At 35.6% G+C, this 22,859-nt stretch overlaps 1 protein-coding gene and 1 non-coding gene across 2 annotated transcripts in view; one reads left to right on the top strand and one right to left on the bottom strand.

The window, feature by feature from the left end:
• ABCD2 (ATP binding cassette subfamily D member 2) overlaps positions 1 to 22,859 on the top strand; it is a 63,475-nt gene that overhangs the window by 29,408 nt on the left and 11,208 nt on the right. Inside the window, exons 7-9 of the mRNA XM_003793532.2 lie at positions 9,695 to 9,840; positions 16,659 to 16,743; positions 21,965 to 22,090. Of these exons, the coding sequence (XP_003793580.1) occupies positions 9,695 to 9,840; positions 16,659 to 16,743; positions 21,965 to 22,090 (357 nt within the window). The remainder of the gene's footprint in view (positions 1 to 9,694; positions 9,841 to 16,658; positions 16,744 to 21,964; positions 22,091 to 22,859) is intronic.
• On the bottom strand, positions 20,950 to 21,013 carry LOC111726548. The gene has a single exon (XR_002774302.1). It is a non-coding gene; the product is annotated as a U7 small nuclear RNA (small nuclear RNA).

The raw sequence follows: 22,859 nt of genomic DNA, 5'->3' as shown, positions 1-22,859 counted from the left end.
GGTGTACGTGGCTGGCGCCTTAGCCGGTTGAGCTATAGGCGCCGAGCCGAACCTTTTGACTTTTAAAGAATCTCTGAATCCCAAAACACAAAGAAGGACAGCCTCTTAACAAGGAGTGTATTTATTAAAGTAAGGGACAGGATAACAGACCACTGCTTCAGTGAAATGAGGGTCTATAAGGGCCACTGGAATAAAAAAGGAATGCGATGTGGCTTAATCCAGCCCCCTCACAGAGCTCTTTACATAACGGGTGACATACATTGGACCCACTGCCCTTCAAGGAATCAAACCTGTGCTTGGGGAGGAAGAGCTGTGTTGGCACAGAATTTGCCCACGTTGAGTCACTGTTAAGCAAATGATCATAGAATATAAGGTAGAAAGGGCATCCACATGTCTCTGCACAGTGCTGGCAGTATTTTGTGAAACAACTGAGGAATAAATATCTGATGAACAATTAAATGAATGAATGAACGCCTCCACAGACTTGGTTTTCCTGCCAAATCAGTCTGGCATCTTACTCTAATTACAGGCAATATATTTACTTTGTTACTTGCAGTAGATATTTTGCATAATCTTTATGATGAGGATACATATCTGTAACCTTTTTTTAAAGGAAATGATTTTTAGCCATGAAGAAATCTCAGGAGTATTGCTGTAGCTAATTGACTTCTATTCCTTTCTTTCTATTAGACTTATGGCAAGAAAAATTCCTATAAGTATTATTGGGTGTCAATTACCAGAATTGTAAATTGTACATTTTGGTGTGTCCTGTGTAGTAATTGGCACAGTTCATTTTTAAAATCTCTCTTTAACTTAAAGGGCTCTATAAATGTGAACATGATTTTCTATAGCTTTCTGTTATTTGGGAAAATGTTAAAGATAATTTTTAAATATTTAAGTCTTCTAAAGGCTAATTTATAAAAATAATCATGGGGAAAAAATTTCCTTTTCATCTAAAAGTTTTCCTCATCTGTGAGCCAATTATTTGTTTTAACCAAATGGAATTGAAATTTTTGTAGATTAATTATTAGGAATTTTATATGGTAATCTAGTATATTGATAAATACTCTTAAAGTTGACTTTTGGGGAAGTTTGCATTGTTAACAACTTGCTAATACTTAGATTCTTCCACTATTTTTATTACTTGGAAAGAAATATATTCCCTTCTCAAGAGGCTATGATCATCTCTCTTTTGGAACCTAGAAATATCTCACTCTAAAGATATAATTTCAGTAATAGTAAATATCTCTTTCCACTTGAACATTTCTTTTTTTTGCTACATACTTATTTTTTAAATGTTAGGAATGACTTCCTGTGCATTCAGGACTCAAATCTAGTTCTTGGTATGCATGAAAAAATCTGATGACATGACTGCTCCCAACATGTGCATTTATATGAATTATTAATAGCCAGATTCTATGGCTTTTGAATTGCTAACTTCTTATTGCCATGGCAACACAGCAGTACTTAGTGGTGAACTTAACACATCTCATGCCTTAAATACTGTTAATATTACTGTGAAATTTTTATCCATGTTGTTCCCAACTAAATTTTATATATGTTTTTTCAAGTTTATTTCTGTGCATATAGACCTTTCATGTTACGTGTTTTTCTTAGGGTTTGAGGGACATTTTGGGTGATCATTCCAGAAGCTCCAGACACACAGAGACAGAGCTAACACTTCTCAATTTGTTCCCCTTCTTTCTGCTTTTGCCTCAAGTAAAGAATAGCACAAAAGTAACTCTAATAAGCAACAGTATGTTTCAGAAATGAATAAGTAAATATTCAGTTATTTAAATTTTAACATAGAAAAGGAGTACAATGCAAATAACAAAAGTACATCTATAAAGGAGACATTTGTAACATAACTATAAAAAGCTGTGATCACAAAGAATAAATTTCATCTCAAATCATTTTACTATTAGATTTAATAGTTTTAAATAAATATGTATTCGACAGAACTTCAGATTCCAAAGAAAAAGAATTATAATGTTTAAATAGCAATAATTAGTTAAATTACACTGTGATACCTATGGGTTTATTCCAGTATCTTTTCCACAATATATATATTGAGGTGATTGGGTTTGACTTAGAGAAAGTAAACTAAACCTCATTAATGTTCCTTTGCTGATAGCTACCAGTTATGAGCAATCCATTTCCTTTTTGCTTGTACTAGATGTGTGGCCTGATCCCTTTCTGATATCAGAGCCAGAGCAAGTAAGCTAGTAACATCCTGACATGGTAATTGATCTACCTGAAATATTTAGAAGATGATCTGAATGGGTCTATATATTTAGAAAGGAAAGTTTAGTAAAGGGTATTTTAAGTGCTTATCAATTATGTATAACTTTGGTAGGACTAGAGAAACTTGAGCTAGCTCAAAATGCTAAATTCCAGACCTTTGACCTGGAAAGAGAATCACATGCAAACTAACAGAACATTGGATACAGGGCCCTCCGTTTCCTGTGCTTTCAGAGTGAATGAACATCATCACAAATTGTCTTGAAACAGCCTTTCCAGGACCCATGGCACACACATAAATATACTCTTTTAAAAAATTTTTTTAAAGTAAGTTGCAGTAATCATTACTCTTTACCCCCAGCTAATTCAGGTTATATTTTCAAAGACCAAGGATATTCTCGAATATAGCCATACTACAATGATTTTTATTTTATTTTATTTTATTTTATTCTTTTTTAGAGACAGAGTCTCACTCCATCACCCTCGGTAGAGTGCTGTGGCATCACAGCTCACAGAAATCTCCAACTCCTAGGCCCAAGCTATTTTCCTGCCTCAGCCTCCAGAGAAGCTGGGACCACAGGTGCCCATCACAATGCCGAGCCATTTTTCATTGCAATTTGGCAGGGGCCAGGTTCAAACACGCCACCCCAGTATATGGGGCTGGCACCCTACCCACCGAGCCACAGGCGCTGCCCCATACTATAATGATTAAATTCAGAAAATTTAGCATTGATACAATATCAGAAATACAGACCATATTCAAAGTCTGCCACTTTTCATAATACTGTTCTTTGCTGTAACTTGTTTTTCCAAATCCAGTTCATACACTGCATTTAATTGCCATGCCTTTTGAGTTTCTTTTTTTCTTTTATTTTTCCCTTTTACTGTTTTGTGCATTCATTTTATATTGCATCTATTCCCATGCCATAACTTTTTGATTCTTTTAATATGAAAAAGTTTGGCCAGGAGTGATAGCTCATGCCTTTAATCCTAGCACTCGAGGAGGCTGAGGTGGATGGATTACCTAAGCTCAGGAGTTTAAGAGTGAGACCCTGTCTCTACTAAAAATAGAAAAACTATCTGAGCATTGTGGCAGGTGCCTAAATTTGGACGCCCTTTATTTCCTTCTCTTGCTTAAATGTATTGGCTAGAACTCCAGCACTATGTTGAATAGTAGTGGTGATAGAGGACAACCTTGTCTGATTCCAGTTCTAAGTGGAAAAGCTTTTAGTTTTACTTCATTCAGTATTGTGTTAGCTGTTTGTCATAGATAGATTTGATCAGATTAAGAAATATGCCACCTCTGCCTATATTCTTAACTAATTAGAAAAGGATGCTGAATTTTATTGAATGCTTTTTCTGCATTATTGAGAGGATCATCTGGTGTTTGTTTTTGCTTCTGTCGATATGGTGAATTACGTTTATGGACTTGCATATGTTAAACAGCCTTGTATCCCTGTGATGAAACTACTTGATCATGATGAATGATTTTTTTTGATGTGTAGCTATAATCTATTGGCTAGGATTCTATTGAAAATTTGTATCTATAGTCATTAGTGAAATTCTAATTTAGTTTGGCCTTTTCCTGGTTTTGGTATCGGGGGATATTTGCTTCATAGAACATGTTGGGGAAGATTCCTTCTCAATTTTTTGGAATAATTTCTACAGTGTAGTATAAGCTCTTCTTTGAAGGTTTGATAGAATTCTGATGTGAAGCCATCTAGACCAGGGCATTTTCTGATAGGAGGGTTTTTTTTGTTTCTTCAGTCTCGGTTCTTGAAATCAGTCTGTTCAAGATATCTGTTTCTTCTTGATTAAGTCCAAGGAGAGAGTGTGATTCCAGATATTAATCCATTTCTTCCACATTGTCAAATTTGGGGGCATAGATTTTCTTGTAGTACTTAGAGATGATCTCTTGTTTCTCTGGGGCATCTGTTGTTATTTCCCCTTTATCGTTACTGATTGAAGTTATTAGAGATTTTACTTTTCTGTTTCTAGTTAATCTGGCCAAAGTTTTATTGATTTTATCTTTTTTCCAAAAACCAACCTTTTGTTTAATTAATTTTCTGAATAATTCTTTTGTTTTCAATTTCATTAATCTCTGATTTAATTTTGGTTATATCTTTTCTTCTGCTGGGTTTGGGATTAGATTGTTCTTCTCTTTCCAATTCCGTAAGATAGCTCATGAGTTTGCTGATGCTCTTTCTTTCTGTTTTTTGAATGTAGGCATCTAATGCAATAAACTTCCCTCATAAGACTGCTTTTTCTGTACCCCACGGGTTTTGATAACTTGTATCTTCATTGTTGTTATGTTTGAGGAATTTAATGATTTCCTCTTTTATCTGTTCTTGAACCCAACTATCATTCAACATAAGGTTGTTAATTTCCATGCCTTTGTGTGGGGATGAACATTTTTGTTGGATTTGAGTTCTATCTTTATTGCTTTATGGTCTGAGATGATACAAGGTATAATTTCTATTCTTTTAATTTTGCTGACATTTGATTTGTACTCTAGGATGTGGTCTATTTTGGAGTACATACCATGAGCTGATAAGAAAAGTGTATATTCCTTACCTTTGGGGTGTTGTGTTCTGTTTATGTCTATTAATCCCATTTATTCTAGGGTCACATTTAAGTCCATTGTATCTTTATTTAGTTTCTGTTTAGAGGATCTGTCCAGTTCTGTCACAGGGGTGTTAAAGTTCCTAGCTATTATGGTGTATGGGATATCATATTGCTCAGACCCATCAAGATCTGTTTCATAATTCTGGGAGCATTTGAGTGCAGAAATATTTAAAATTGAAATATCCTCTTGTTGTAGTTTTCCTTTGACCAGTATAAAGTGTCCATCTTTGTCTTTCTTAACTTTAGTTGCTTTGAATCCACTATTATCAGAAAATAAGATTGCCAACCCCTCCTTTCTTTTGATTTCCATTTGCTTGAAATACTGTTTTCCATCCCATAACCCTGAATCTTGATTTGTCCTTCAAGGCTAGCTGTGTCTCCTGGAGACAGCGTATGGATGGCTTGTGCTTTTTTTTATCCAACCAGCCAGCTTATGCCTCTTCAGTGGTGAATTCAGTCCACTGACATTTATTGAGAGAATTGATAAGTTTGGTGTTCTATTCATCTTATCTTGTGAAGTCTGTTGTGTAGTTTTATCCTTTGTGCCATTGTGGAAGCTAAGTTTTGACCTTTAGCTTCTGGGTGTTTACTTTGCTTGTGGTCCATTGTATGGTCAGTGTTGAGAATAGGTCTAAGTATTTCCTGTAGAGCTAGTCTTGTGGTGAATTTCCTCAGTGCTTGTATATCTGGAAAATATTTGATTTCTCCATCAATTTTGAAGCTTAGTTTAGTAGTATACAGAATTCTGGGCTGTTTTGTTTAAGAATGTTGAAGGTGGATGACCATAATCTTCTGGCTTGAAAGTTTTCACTTGAAAAGTCTGCTGTTATCCTAATGGTTCTGCTTCTGTAGGACTGCTTGCAGAATTTTTTCTTTTATCTTGACTTTAGATAGGTTCATTACAATGTGTGTTAGAGAGGCTGTGTTTAAGTTGAGATGACCCAGGGTTTGATACCTATCTGAGAGGAGTGTGTCAAGGTCTTTAGTAAAACTTGGGAATTGTTCATTTATAATAGTCTCTAGTAGAGCTTCCATTCCTTTAGGACAATCTTCTTCCCCTTCAGGAATCCCTATTATTTGTAGGTTTGAATGCTTCATGGAGTCTCGTAGTTCTCTAAGCACCTGTTCTTCTTTCTCCTTCTTTTCTGCCACTTTAACTACCGGGTTGACTCAAAAACTTTATCCTCTAGCTCTGAGGTTCTTTCTTCTCCATGGTCTATCCTATTTTTGATACTTTCTAATGCATATTTACATTCCCTGATTGTCTCCTTCATTTCCTTAAGCTCTGCCATATCCTTTCTATATTCTACATATCTCTTGTCCGACTTTTGGTTCTGTCTTTCCATTTTCTCATCCATTCCTTTTATTGTCTCTATCATCCATATTTTAAATTCCCTTTCTGTCAAGTCCAGTAATTCTTTATAGCTGGAGTCTTCTGCAGCAGGTGCCTCATGGTCCCTGGGGGAGCTCCTCTGTTTTGGTTTTTCATGTTGCGCAAATTTTTCTGTTGGTTCCTCCTCATGTGTTCTTTCTTCTTTTTCACCTCCTTTTTCCTTCTCACTACCTCCTTTCCTTTATATTACCTTGTCTAAGGGTTTAGGTCTTCAAGTGGCCTCAGCCTGAGCAAAGCCAAACTCTTCCTGGTGGCCAAACAGCAGTCCTTGCTCTTGATGACAGTATGTTGCAATGTGTCACTGGGACACCAGGTGGTGCTGTGGTTTCTTTTGGAGACTGAGCACCCAGCCAGCAACCTCTATGGTCCTTATTGTAAACATAGTTGCCTTTGGTGATACCTGATTGTTTCCTCAGCATTGAGACCCTGCCAGGTTGGGATCTTCAAGGTCATAAGAGTCCATCAGGGCAGATCTCACCGTGCCCCCTGACTCCACCTCCTATGGTGTACAGGAGTCCCTCAGCCTGTCCCAAGACTGGAGTTCTGATCCCAGAAGGTGAATTAAGAGCTGTGCTTTTGGCCCCTGCTAAGACCTTCTCACAACCTTCCCACAGTGGCAGCCCCTTGCCCCCTGGGACCTTCTCAGTATGGCTTCCTCAACAGCCACCAAACCTATGGCAAGTCCACTCCAACCAGCATTCTAATCTGGTTTCTGTATACTGTTTGAGTCCACCCACTTTTTCAAACTTTCAACTCAATGCACAGCTTTCCCCAACAACTAAAAACTCTGGAAAGGCTTCTTCCTGTGCTGGACCTCCATGGGGGCCAGCCATTCCCAGCTGGTCACAATCAGTTGCCTAATTCAGCAGATTCCCACCACTCCAGATCATATGCTGTATCCAGCTCACCACCTCCTCTCTGTGCTCTGGGTAAGGGCCCAGCACCAAGTATGGCTGGGTTCTCTCTTTTTCCCCAGTCATAGTGGGAGAGCTCAGCTAAATGATCCTTCTGGTCACCATCTTATTCTGTTCAGAGACATTTATATTTTAAAAGAGTGAAGAACTATTTTTTTTTAAAGAGGGTGCCTCAATTTGCACTTGTCCGATAGTTTCTTCATAATGTTATTAAGGTTATAGATTTTTTTTGTATGAATACTGTCTATACTAGCTTCCAAAAACTACCATAATATATTACCAAACACTTGGTGATTTAAACAACAGAAATTTATTTTCTCACTTTTGTGAAGGCTGGAGGTCAAAGTACTGGCTGTCTACATGCTCTCTGAAGGCTCTAGGGGAGGCTTATTTCGTATTTCTTTTCCAGCTGCTAGTTGCACCAAGCATTCCTTGGTTTATGGTAGCATGACACCAATCTCTGCCTCTTTCATCACATGGACTTTCTTTACTGTTTCCCCTCTTTTCATATTGGCATTTATTGGATTTGGGGGCTCATGTAGTTCATCCAGGATAGTCTTTGTCTCAAGAGCCTTAATTAATTACATCTGCAAAGATCTTGTTTCTAAGTAAGGTCATGGTCACAGGTATGGGGGTGAGGATTAAGATATATATCTTTTTCTGTTCACAGTTTAATCCACTGTGCTACCTGAATGATGTTTTTTCCTTCTCAGAGGATACTATCAGGATATTCCATATATAGACAGACATAGGAAATTGGTTTTTTGTTTTAAAGAGTCATAAATTCATACTGATACTCCAATTTGAATTAAATATTATAATTTTTTCTTGCCTTCCTATATTCGCATGTCTGTCTTTCTTCTTCCACAGTGCAAATGCTAGCTCCTAACATTATCAACTATTTACTTATTTATCAGTCCTACAATATACATAAGATAGTTTTTCAGAATTGCTACATCTTTATCATTACTAAAGATAAATTCGCTAGATAATGTTAAAAATGTATTTGTGATGGAGCTCGGCCATTTTTGGATTTAAGTCCACTCTGGCTCCAACAGCTGAAATAAAGCCCTTCCTCTTTAAAAAAAAAAAAAAAATCATTTGTGCTTCTTTCTGTCTTTGACTGAAACTATGTAGCCAAATTCAAAAGTTTCTGGTATTAATTCATCCTCACCTCCACCCTCCTCCCTGTGTGGTTATGTTATCCATTTGGTACACAATTCAGTTAATCTACTTCGGTTTGTATTCAATTTTAAGGTTTCTTCCTTCGTTCTAGTTGGTTCGATTGCATTTATTTATTAAATCATAACACCTTGACACAATTCTAAAGGGAAAAACTATGTGGAAAAGATACTCAGGTCATTCCCTCAACTGTCCTCCCACCTCCTGTCAGTAACCAGTTTCATTAGTCTGGACTGTCCTTTCTGTGTTTCCTTTTGTAAGTATCAGCAGATATATTTGTATTTTATTTTACTTCCTTTTTACATAGAAGGTGATATGCTATACATGTGTATATCAGCGTTTTTCACCGCTGGGGAAGATTTTTGTCTCCCAGGGCACATTTGACAATGTATGAGACAATATTTTTGTTCACCACTGGAGGGAGTACTACTGACATCTAGTGAGTAGAGACCAGGCATAGGCTAAACATCCTGCAATACACAGGCTAGCCTTCAACACTGCAGGATTATCTGATTTAATATTGCCAACAGTGCCACTCTTCAGAAACGCTGCTGTATGTCTACTTTTGCACTGTATTTCACTTTCACAATATATCATGGAAATCATTCTGTGCCAGTTTACAGAGTTCTTCCTAATCCTTTTTTTGCGGCTGCCTAGTAGATGTACTAAAGAGTATTCAATCAGTCCCCTTTATATATGATAGACATTTGTTTTTCAGTATTTTGCTATAACAGATAGTGCTGTAATGGATAACATTATGCATCTTTTCTTACAGATATTTTTAGAAGTATATCTGATATCAGAGTAAATTCTTAAAAGTGGGTCAGTGTGCCAAATTCTCTCCAGGCTATACCATTTTGAATTTTCACCATAGTTTGAGAGCACCTATTTCTCCATAGACCTGCAAGTGGAGTGAACTGTCAAGATGCTGAATTTTTGGTCAATCTGATAAATAAGAAATTCAATGTAGTTTTAATATGTGTTTTTCTTACTATAAATGACATTTTGTTTTGTTTGTTCCCATTGCTGGATCAAAGCCCAAATTTTCTAATAAAGCCATCTTATAAAATACAGTGAAACAACGTGTATGTAGTATTTCTCTGCTGGAATTATCAAATGGTTTTTTATAGACACTTCTTTTGTGCCTATGTCTGAAAAAGTTTTTATTTAAACATAATAGGGTATTATTTTGCAGTGCCTGAGGGAGAAGTATTCATCACAAAGGAGCAAATATAATCATAGAAATGTAGTGTTTAAAATCTGCTCTGATGTCTTCAGATGACCAAGATGTCACAATGAGGAAGCTACAGTGATTTCTTGTATGCTTGATGTTTTATAGGCCATATATGTCTCTTGGAAATCTTCGGGATCAAGTCATTTATCCTGATTCAGTGGATGACATGCATGATAAAGGTTATACAGATGAAGATCTGGAATGTATTCTACACAATGTCCACCTCTATCACATAGTTCAAAGAGAAGGAGGTAAAGTCCAGCATGCTTTTTTTATGCATGTGATGTCATTTCAAACAAATAAACTTGAGCATATATTTAATCTGTGGTTTAATTTGAATATATGCTATGTGTATGATTGGAAATAAGTATGTAAGTGTAAAGATAGTTTTATTGCTTTTCTATTACCTTAAAAAATCTTTTTCTGCTTATGTTTAGTACAGCATGTGAACCTTTTATCAAGTCTCCATGTCGCTGAAGCTAGCATTTAAAAATAGAATTTTTACTTTTATATTTAAATGTACAGGTGTCTCTGAGGCCACTGGCCGTCTAGATGTATGAAGAGTCTATGATAGAAATATTCACCTGCTGAGCTCTCAGCTTGCATTAAATTTAATAATTTGGGAAGTAGCAGCAAACTTCTTTTGTCTTCAGACTCACAATTTTACCAATACCTTTTTTCCTCTCTCAAACAGCACATAAAAACTTGGGTAAGGTATAGAAAATTCCTCTAATAGTCCCACTTTCAAATGTTTGCTAACTCATTTAACTTGATAGCTTAGAAAAACTACTAAAATAATAAGCCAGAATTCTAGATTTTATTTTACATGACTTTATGTGTTATCTTGGACCCTATGTGTATTAATAGTAATAGAGAAGAGCAGGGCTATACAGCTATTGAGAATATGAGCTTTGAACTCAGGGAGTTCTGGAATCAAATCTTGGTTACACTTGCTTGGTGTATCTTCAGCTATAAAACGGGGATAAATAAATACCTTAAAAGTTTTTTGCGAAGGTTAAATAAGTCTGTATGTAACGCATTTAGTACAGTGGCATGTAAATGCGTGAGAATTAATTGTTAATGGTAATATTTGCCAATCATAATATTGATACTATGACATTTGTCTTTTTGTGATAATACTTGATATTTTACAGAGCAGTTTCACATTCATTACTTCATTTGATCCTTACCATAAGCAAATGAGTCAGGCAGGAGAGATGTTATCATATTTCTTTTATGGTATTCATAATTTCTACTATATAGGAAAAGCAAGTTGTCTTCTCCTGCCCAGTGGTCAGCTGTGCTCCAGTTCTGAAACCCTGTAATAGAGTAAATGATGCAGGCTTATTTGGGGCAAGTTGTGTTGAATAAGTTTGAAATCTCATGATCTAAATAGAAATTTATAATAAACATGGAACATTATAGTCTTTTAGAAATCATTAAGATCTAGAGCTATTGTTAAGAATATTCCAACCCTGACAATGTAATAGTAATTATTATGGTTTATTGAGTGTTTACTATGTGGAATATACCATATAAAGAAATTTGTATGTAACATTTAATATCCACAATAGTCCAATGATGTAGCTTTTACTATCCCATTTTGTAGATTAAATTCAAGTGTAGCGTCTTAGCCAGGGTCCTACAGCAAATTGTGGGACAGGAATTCAAACCCAGATCTGACGTGAACATCAATATTTTATGGTAAGGTATGCAACTGTTCTATGCTTCCTCCCAGCTTTTTAGACAGTAATAAGAACTATTATATCTTTACACATTAAAAAAAAAAAAAGTTCCAGGAAAACCTGTTTTACTTGCTTGATCCTTAAACATGAAACATTTAAGCAAAGCAGGAAAACACTTAAATTTGCAAGTCCATCACTTACTTTGAAAGAAGACTACTGAAGTTCTATTTAGATTAGCTGATCCTTTGCTTATTAAAGATGGAATTAAGAACTACATTCCATTCCATCAACCAGGTTACAGATGGGCTACCAAATGGACGTGAACTAAAGAAATTGTGCATCTCTAGGAAGCAAAAAAAATCATTCTCTTCCTAGCTGACTTAGTCTCACTAAATAAGTATCAGAGGAAACATTTGTGACTCAGTTTTGATTCATCTGTTCTGTGAGCATGCAATACTGCCTACAAAACCCTTTGGGACATTATTTATTAGAATATGTCAAAGTTAAAGTTTCCTTTGACCCAAATACTTTTTCTCTTGTGCCTTGTTCTCAGTGGGCAGGGGAAAAAAAAATCTTAAGCCCAGAATATTTTCTCAGTGTGTAGCAATCTGAATCTGTTTCTCAAATCATCACTTATATTTCATAAAAGCTATGAAATTCAGTCATAGGGGAAGTTTTAACAGTTTTCCCTTTTTCCCTAGAATCAGGAACTTTAAATCAGATGGCATTTTGAGATTTTTTCCCCCTAATATGAAATAATAAGGATATGTTTTAAAATAGAGATTTTCTGTCTATTTAATATCTGGAAGTTCACTCAAGAAAATGAACAGTAGTCTATTCTGGAGAGTAAACTTGAAGGTATCAATGGGAAATAGGAAATATCCCGTTTTCACGGTAGATACTTTGTACTGAAAATTTTTAATATATTGTATTATTTTTATTATATTTCTTTGCTTATTTAGTTTTCAGAATAGGTAACAATTTCACATAATATACAAATTTAAAAATATTAAAAAGTACTCTGAAAAAATTCTTTCTATTTCTGTTTTAGATTTACCCTACCTAACCCTTAATAGGCAATCACTGATGATGATAACAAACATAGATGCATTCTGTGTTTAATAGTTAACATGTATGTCTAGCCATAATTCATATCATCACCAAAAGTGTTAGCCTCCTCTTTTCCCATTTGAATACCCTTTATTTCTCTTGTCCAATTACTCTGACTGGGACCTCCAGCACTACATAGAAGAGAAGTAGTAACAACAGGAACCTCTATCTCTTTCCAGTTCTTAGGGGGATTACTTTCAACTTTTCCCCATTCTGTATGATACTGGCTGTGGGTTTATCATATATGGATTTTATTATTTTGATATGTGTTCCTTCTATTGCTAGTTTGTTGAGAGTTTTTATCATAAAAAGGTGCTGGATTTTGGCAGATGCTTTTTCTGCATCTATTGACATGATCAGATGGACTTTGTTTTCGCTTCTGTTTATGTGGTGAATCACATTTATTGATTGGCATATGTTGAATCATCTTTGCATCACTGAGATGAAGCCCACATGGTCATGGTAGATTATATTTTTCATGTGCTGTTGATTTCAGGTTGCTAATATTTTACTGAGGATTCTGCAACTATATTCATGAGCAATATTGGTCTGCAGTTTTCTTTTTTTTGTTGTGTCCTTTCCTGGCTTTGGTATTAAGGTGATACTTACTTAATAGAATGAGCTGGGGAAGATTTCCTTCTTCTCTGGTATGGAATAATTTCTGCAATATGGGTACCAACTCTTCCCTTCAGGTCTGATATAATTCAGCTGTGAACCCATCTGTTCCAGGGCTTTTTTTGTTGTTGTTGGAAGATTTTTTATTACTGCTTTGATCTCACAGACTCCTGGAATTGATGAATGAATTCAGCAAACTATCAGGTTATAAAATTAATGTACACAAATCAGTAGCATTTCTATGTGCCAATAACAGTCCAGCTGAAGCTCCAGTCAAAGACTTAATATCATTCACAGTAGCCACAAAAGTAAATAAAATACTTAGGCATATACTTAATCAAGGAGGTGAAAGATCTCTATGAGGAGAACTACAAAATACTGAAGAAAGAAATTGTAGATGACACAAATATAAAAAGATATTATGCTCATAGATCAGTACAATCAACATGGTTAAGATGTCCATACTGTCCAAAATTACTTGGATTCAACGGAATCCCCATCAAAATACAAATGTCATATTTCACAGATCTAGAAAAAATAACTCTATGCTTTCTTTGAACCAAAAAAGAGCCCAAAGAGCCAAAGCAATCTTAAGCAGAAAGAAGAAATCTGGAGGCATCACATTACCTAACTCCAAACTATACTACAAAGCTATAGTAACCAAAACAGCATGGAACTAGTACAAAAAAATAGAGACATAGACCAATGGAAAAGAGCAGAGAACCCGGATATAAAACTGTCTACTCACAATCAACTGATCTTTAACAAAGCTGACAACATAGATTGAGGAAAAGAAACCCTATTCAATAGATGATGTTGGGAAATTGGATAGTCACATGCAGAAAAATGGAACAAGACCCTGATATCTCTCATAATTAATAGAAATATTAACTCAAGATGGATAAAAGACTTAAATGTAAGCCATGGAACCATAAGAATTCTGGAAGAAAATGTAGGAAAAACTCTTCTAGGTATTGGCCTAGGCAAAGAATTTATGACTAAGACCCCAAAGGAAATTACAATAGCAACCAGAAATAAATAAATGGGACTTGAATTTAAAAAGCTTTTGTACAGCAAATAATAATAATAATAATCAACAGACCAAAGAGACAACCTATGGAATGGGAGAAAATAATCACAAACTATACATCCAGTAAAGAGCTACTATCAAGAATCTCAACAAATCAGCAAGAAAAACACAAACAGTCCTACTTAAAAGTAGGCAAAAGACACAGAAGTGTTTCAAAAGAAGATAGAAAAATGGCCAGCAAACGTATGAAAAAAGCTCCATGTTATTGTGTGGCAGGGATATGCAAATTAAAATCACAATGAGCTATTACCTTACCTTGTCAGAATGACTATTACTAAAACATCTGAAAACAATAGATGCTGACGTGGATGCAGAGAGAAAGGAACACTTATACACTTTTGGTGGAACTGCAAATTGGTACAGTCTCCATGGAAAACAGTATGGAGATTTCTCAAAGAACTAGTAGTCAACCTGCCATTTGATTCAGCAGTCCCACTATTGGGTATCTACCCAGAGGAAAAGAAGTCATTTTATCAAAAAAGACACATACACCCAAATGTGTCACAACCCTTCGGGCCCCTGTGGCCCTGGTCTCTATCACAGCAGGACGAGCCAGGCATGACACGGATTAGAAGTACAAGCTTGTAGGAGGCGGGCTAGCCCTTCTTAGCAGGGTAGCCCCGAGCAACCTCCACACCAGCCTTTTATGGAGCCCTTACAACACAGATGAGGGGAGTAATTAACAAAGGACTACATGCTGAAGACTCTTCTTCCACAAGGAGCACTTGTGGACATATGGCCCGAGGGTCCACCCGTCAGCTGCAGATCATCTTGCTCAGAGGTCGTCTGACTCTTGGCGTCCCCTACACAAATGTTTATTGCAACACAGTTCACAGTTGCATACAGTTGCAAAGATGTGGAATCAATCCAATGCCCATCAATTTATAAGTATATTGACAAAATGTGGTAGACACACACACCATGGAGTACAGCTCAGCCATAAAGAGAAATGAATTACTGTATTTTGCAGCAATTTGGATGAAATTAAAGAGCATTATCCTAAGGGAAGTATCTCAAGAATGGAAAAACATGCACCACATGCACCACATGCACCACGTGCTAATAATCTGGAACTCACCAATTGGCACACATGGGCACAGAAAGAAGTAAAAATGGTTGAAAATCAGGAAGAGGAAGGGGGAGTTGGGAGGGGTAAAAACCTACCTAACAGGTACAGTGAACACGGTTTGGAAATGGGCACACTTACAGCCCTAACTTAAGCATTATAAAAGCTATCCAGGTAACTAAAAAATTTGTACTCTCTTAATATTTTAAAATTTAAAGGAAAAAGTAAAAACAGTTAATGTATATTATTTCATCAAAGGCTCTGAACTTTTGTATATCAAAAGAAAATTTCATATTTTCCTTCTGATCAGCAAAAGAATCAAATAATCATTCTGATAATTTGACTTTTCAGATACCCGATGCATATAAAGCAATGAAGACTACACTTCCTATTTTCTTTCCCATTGACCAAGTTTATTTAGGTGTTTTAATAATAGTGAAAATTCAGTTGAAGGAGTAAAAAAAAAGCAAAGGACATTTTTCCCCCAAATGTGAGTGTTAAACCCTTGATTGAGAAATGTTGCTCTAAATGCGTGTCAAGTTTTAACAGTCATTTTCATCGTTGAAAGCCAGGCTCTCCAATAGTATAACCATGGTTTTGTTTGAAAGTAGTCTTTTAAAAATCTAATTACAAAATTAAGGTGAACATATCATAAAAATTTTGGATTATTATAAAAACGTGTAACTTAGAAAATATGTGTCTCGTAATTCTACTCCCGCACGTGTGTATATGTATGTTTATTCACAGAAAGGCAATCACGAAATGTACAATTCTGCACTTGGTTTTCTCATGCAAAAATATTGTGGGCATATTTCCATATCAGTATGTATAGATATAATCTATTTTTCTTAAAAAACAGATTGTTCTTTGAATAAAAAATAGAAATCCAATAGTTAAGACGTTTTAAGAACATGTACAAATAAACTGTAAAAGTATCCCATGGAACTAAATATAGATCCTAGTCCTGATATCTGTTTAAACTCAGATATGTCAATTGCTGCATGAATTTTGGGTTAACTCACTTATAAAATTCAGGTAATAAAATCTATCTTACAAGGCTGTGGCATATATGATGAGAAAACTCACACAGAGTGCCAGGCACATGGGAACCATTTAAGTTGGTTCTTCTCTTACCCTTTGTAGGCTTTGCAGTTGACCTAGGCAAACTTGTTGGTCTTCTCTTCCACCTATCTCCAAAATAAGTATGAGCCTACTGACCCCTTTGGAGATAATGAGAAACAAACAATTTTTTTTAAGTGTCAGTGATCAGAATTCTTAGAGGGTCATTTGTCAGTATAAAAAATTATTACCATAAAAAGAATATCAAATGTAACCCAAAATGCTTATCCATGAAGCTCTCTAGTTTATCCACGCTTATGTCCTATAGAATACCAGGTCTTCATGTTAACAATTTGAACTTGCCAGGGGTCGCTTGTTCAGGGTAGAGACAGGGACATTTAAACAAATGATTTATAAAAGTGTGTCCCTTTTCATTTTCTTAAGGATGGGATGCTGTTATGGACTGGAAAGATGTCCTGTCAGGAGGGGAAAAGCAGAGGATGGGCATGGCTCGCATGTTCTACCACAGGTAAGTATGTGTTATTCAGGAATGCAGGGAGCTCCCTTCCACCATCATCACCAAAACCAACAAACAAAAACGTTTAGATTGGATTCAGTGTCTTCATCCTTAGTTCAAAAATATCGTAACTATAAAACAAATGCATAGAGTTTACAGTTTTTTAATTTCTTAAATTACTATTTCTTGTACCAGAATCTCCAAGTATTTTTTTTCTATTTCTTTTAGGTTGAATAATATTAGATGAAATAATGTACAGAGGACTAAGTTTTTATGTATCCTATGTTTGAAAGTAAAATTATTACCTAATATTACTAATTTTAAAAGGTGAAAAATACATAACCACTATCATGTCATAGGTAGACATCCAGTAACACATCTAAATTAAAGTATCAAGTGAAAACTAGATGAACTTTTTAACCATCCATTAGCCCACTAAACTGGTAGTGCTCTCCTGCTCAAAAATCAAATGGACTCAGAAGATGACAATGAATGAAATGATTTCTTGGGGTGAAACTTCTTTGTTTGTGACCAGCTTCGTAGCCTTTTGAGTTTCAGGACACTAAGCAGGATACACAGGAAGGCAATATTAATGCCATTCTGATTTGTTCCTCTTATCTTTCCTGTTCTCTGAAAAAGAAATCTTTTCTTTCTTCTTGTTTTTTCATGGTGGGTTTCTGGCAATGAGAACTTGCGTTGTGGAGTGCAGCAGGTTATCAGAAACATTACTCGCTCTTAGTACTTAAATCTTGCACCGATAGGATCAAGAGTTATGTATATAAATGCAAGAACCCAGCCTGGGCCAGCTAAAACAGTATTTTGCTGTGCTTAATTAAGCAAATTAAGTATTTTGCTATACTTAATTTATCTACTATATATAGACATATATATACTTATAAAATTAAGTATTTTGCTATACTAAATTTAGCTACTATATATATATATATATATATTTTTTTTTTTAGACAGAGTCTTAAGCTGTCACCCTGGGTAGAGTACCATGGTGTCACAGCCTACAGCAACCTCAAACTCTTGGGCTTAAGCGATTCTCTTGCCTCAGCCTCCCGAGTAGCTAGGACTACAGGTGCCCACCACAATGCCTGGCTATTTTTGTTTTTGTTGTTGTTGCAGTTGTCATTGTTGTTTTAGCTGACCCAGGCTGGGTTTGAACCCACCAGCTTCAGTGTATGTGGCTGGTGCCCAACCCACCTATAGTAGATAGGGCTCTGCCCTATCTACTATATTTTTTTTATTTCTAAAGTATTTTAAAATAAATCTCAAATATTATGGCATCTTCCCTGAATATTTGGGCAATAATCTCTGAAATATTAGGATAATTTTCTTACATAACAACATGTCGTAATAACACTAAATTAATCTGATAATAATTATCTAAAATCATTTAATATTTGGTTCATATTTAAAGTTTTCCTGGTGTCTCAAAACTATCTTTTACACTTGATTTGTTCATACCAAGATCTAAACAAGTTTCATACATTGTATTTGGCTCTTGTATCTTAATTCTGTTTATTCATTCATTCATTCATTCATTCATTTAAGAAATAGGGTCTTGCTTTGTTGCCCAGGCTGGAGTAAAGTGGTGCGAGAATAGCTCACTGCAACCTTGAACTTCTGGGCCCAAGAGATCCTCCTCCCTCAGCCTTCTAGGACTACCAAAGAACACCACCATGCCTGGCTAATTTTTTTTATTATTTTATTTTATTTATTACTTTTTAGAGATAGGAATCTGGCTATGCTGATCTCAAACTCCTCTGAATTCTCTTTTTTTATCTAAAGAGTGTCTCCTCCTCCCTGACCCCCATGTATTTTTATATCAGTGACTTGTGACTTGTTGGAGAAACTGGGTCAGTTGTCAGCTGTCCTTTAGACTGCTGCCTCCTCTAGATTTACCCGATCGCCTCCTGCTATAGTGCTTCTTCTTGTTCCCTACTCTCCTACTGTTTTTCCTGTAAGCTGGAATTAGAGCAAAAAGCTTCATGAAATTTAGCCTTTTTAATAAGATCATAATACATAATGCTTATCATCTTTTAAAAGCATATGTGGTTTAAACAGTTTTCTTTTATTTTTGATACACCACCGAGTTGTACAAAACGCTTTTACTAAAATATAATGGCATGTTTATTTTATAAAAGTAGAAAATGTAGGTAAGTAAAAAGAAGAAAAATCTATATCATTAGCTATCACACTATTAAAATTTTGGACTTAATTAGTCAAACTTTAAATTAGTGTGAAATTTAACCACTGTTGAAAGTTTGGGGGTAAGTTTCTTCCCACTGTTGTAGGTATTCAAAAGTTGGTTGTTATCTTAATTGTTTTATGTACCTATTTTCATAAAGTATATTTTAATTTATGTCCCTTTTTTGTTTTATAGGCTATTATGTGCTTTTTCGTATTATTATATCATAGCTAGCTAGGATTTGTTATTATAATAAAATATATATACCGAATGCACAAATTTTAACTATACAATAATAACTTTTTATAAATGCACCTACATTATGTAACCAACACACCAATCAAGATAGAGAGTATTTCTATCACCCTAGAAATCCCTTTATAGCCCTTTCCAATCAAATACCCCTATAGACAATTAGTTTTGCCTGTTATACAACTTTATATAAATGAAAACAAACACTGTTTTGTTTTTATGTCTAGCTGGGATTTTTTAGTGAGAAAAATTATTAGTTATGTTAATTACATGTTATTTATAATAATGTACACACTTACTTTAAGAATATGGTGAGCTAAAAATGAACTAAATCTTGCTAACTCAGAATTTTTAATGAAGCGTATTTTGAAATGCCACTTTCTCAGATGATGTGGAGAGATTCAAACGTGAACTTTACAGTTTGACATTTACAACCAGCTGTTACTTATAATCACCCCGAATCTGTTTGGGCTTGGCCATAAACATTCAGTAATACGATCACCAGCAGAGTTAGTAGAATGAAATGCGGTGGAATGTAAAATGTAACCGTAAATTTCTCACTGTGTCAGTGTGTAAATAAACCTTGTGATGAAGAGAAAGAGGCATTAATAAAAGATGTCAACTTGAAGAGATTTCAGGTACATGTAACTTTAAATAAGTAGTAAATATTTCTCTAAAATATTTTAGATACTGCATGATAGTGTGTGACGATAAGTCACAAGTATATCAATGGAAAGAAAATTTAGTGAGCCGTAGGAAGATCAGTGACAATGAGCAAGGAGTTGAAAAGCAGAATCTTTTGAGAAAAGATGAAAGGAATTAGAAAAATAAAATCCAGTGAAGGGAAAATTTAATAATGGGAAACTGCCTCCTCTCATCCTTACAGAATTAACATTAACATTTGAATGAGCTGGCTAAAATGAAGAACTTGTGCAGGGAGTACTAAGTATTATAATAGCCTTTCTGAGAAGACATTAATGTTTAAACAAGATTCATAAAAGTCCTGTCTTAAGGGGGATACACTGAGGTCCTTCATATGGCCCAGTCTACTCATGATACACGTATTTACCTATATCAGTGCCAGATTCCAGCTACTGCTTGTTATATTTCAGTGCAACACACACACACACACACACACACAAGCACACACATTCTTCAGTCCTGCCAAGGAAACAAAAGTGTGTGATCTATTTTACGTCTGCTAGCCTAAGGGTTGCTATGACAACAAAATGTAGGCTATGTCCTTTTTTCTAATTCTATGATGGCATCTCGTCTCTGCTGAGCTCAAAGCACTCTGAAAAATAGGACACAATACAATAAGCAAATGATTTCCTAGAAAGAGCTTTACCCAGAAAGAAAATTTTATCCACACCTCTCTTTTATACTTCCTTCCTTTTTTCCTCTTAAAAAACACCATCCGCAAAACAGTGATAACCTCTAAGACAGTGAAGTGATGTTTAATACGTACAGCAGAACAGTAACCAAGGGGCCCAGCAGCAAAACACCTCCATTGATGGTGTCACGGGGAACAGGGGCGCATGCAATGATCTTTAGCTCTTTGCTCAGAGGGCAGTTTTAGAGACGTTAAAGGGGTGTTAAAGTCACCTTTGACTCCCAGAGCTATTAACACCCACCTGTATCCATTGCCTACCCTGGAACAGGTAACAGGATCCTATTAATAAGCAAATCCATCTTAGAAAAATAACTTACTGTGCTAAATAATTATTTATGCTGAATGGGAAGTTTTTTTTTTTTTTTTTTAATATAATTGGGGTGTCTTCCGGTAGAGACCGGAAAACCTGCTAGACAAATTCTAAAAAAGCTGTAACACTTGAATGGGAAATTACTGATTTCAACTTTTTAAAATTTTCTCTGTCATCTATTTTTTAAAAAATCAGAATATTTTTACAAAGGAAATTGTCCTGGTAAATACCTGATACTGATTTTCAGCCCCCGAATGAATAGCAAGTGAGAGTGTCGAAGTTGACTTTGGTCTCCTGACCTAAGCTGAGTCACGTTGCTAGATACCAAATAGATATGTGAAGTCCAGACAGGATGAAGAAGAAAGGGGAGGGAAACAGAAATGTTAAGAGTAGGGGGTGAGATGAAGGAGAGAAGGGATGAACAGAAGGAGGCAGGGTGCCTCTGACGATAGACACTACCAGAGTAGAAAATGAGCTAGAAAAAAAAAAGTGTTGAGTATGACCAGAAAAATATGTACCAATTTCCCCCCCTAAGAAGTTGGCTCTAGGAGCATGGTTCCAATACGACGGCTTTAAATGCCTGCCCTAAATTTGTAAGATCAGGAGCTTATACTCCTGCAGAGTCTTCTAGAGATGGACTTAATTAGTAACGCTTACATATTCACATTGCTGATAAAATAATCTTCTCATTAAATCTGTGCTAATAGAGCTGTGTCCTGTGTGATAATTAGTTACTGTAATGTGTTCTTCATGCAATTAGTCAGACCCTTGTCCAAGAAGGAACCTGCCTTCTGCAGGAAGTTGCGCTCAGTGACCTGCCTCATCTTTATGATTCATTTATCTGCATAACATTAAAGCTTATTGTATTCTAAGCAAGCATTAGAAAATCTATTTAAATGCATGAACAACGTGATATTCTAGTCCGAAGAGGGAGATAACTACTTTTTTGCTTCATCACTTACTGCCTTTAATAATAGCTCATTCTCCTCTGCTTCTTTAAAGTTGTTAGGATTGGAACTCAAAAATAATTTACAGTTTGAATCAAAAAATCATTAATTTATTTGTGTTTATTTTCTGAAAGACCAAAATACGCATTGCTGGATGAATGTACCAGTGCCGTCAGCATTGATGTGGAAGGAAAGATATTTCAGGCTGCGAAAGAGGCTGGGATTTCCTTACTGTCTATAACTCACCGGCCTTCTCTTTGGTAAGTGTTTCCAATGCTACTGTGTGGTGAGTGGTTTTTCCTTAAGTTTCTTCAAGAATGCCTTTGCAGTAGAGTATAGGGCATTTCACTTATTTTCTACCTGTATTCCTCTTAAGTTGCACACTAGTAGTTTAGATACCCCCAGCCTAACATCATAACTCCAGTGTGAAATTTGAAAATTATCGCCACTTTCCAATAATTCTGAAAAGATATAGGAAAATCCAGTAACTTATTTGGACCAAAAATATTTATCATAATCCCGTAGTATGTACTAAGGAACAATATATGTTTTATGTCATTTTTTTAGTCCTTTTTTAAAAGCATACGAAAATAAAATCTAAAGGAAAAAATTATACCACAATTTGATATTCCCCCAAATGATTAAGTAGAGAACCCACAGGAAGAAAAAAAGCTTATTTTTACCTTAAGGAAAAATGAATTAAAACTTCTTTGAAATAACATCTTATAAAAGCTAATGGGACCTTTAAAAAAATGATGATATTGTTTTTACAACTCCCTTCCTTTTCCATCGATTCATTGCCGTAATAGTAGTTGAGCACCTACTCTGTACCAGGAATGCTTTATTTAAGCCTCACAACAAGCTTATGGAATCTCGGTAATGTAATTTTCACCTCTTCCAGATGAAGAAACTGAGAACTAGAAAAGTGACAAAAGTCACATGTGGGCTCGGCGCCTATAGCTCAACCGGCTAAGGCGCCAGCCACGTACACCTAGGGTGGCGGGTTCGAATCCCCAGCCCGGACCCGCC

This window comes from Otolemur garnettii, unplaced genomic scaffold (genome assembly GCF_000181295.1).
Source record: "Otolemur garnettii isolate 467f Iridium unplaced genomic scaffold, OtoGar3 scaffold00070, whole genome shotgun sequence".
Classification (NCBI taxonomy): Eukaryota; Metazoa; Chordata; class Mammalia; order Primates; family Galagidae; genus Otolemur; species Otolemur garnettii.
Note: the sequence above shows the minus strand (reverse complement) of the source record. Positions and strands in the feature narration are given on the sequence as shown.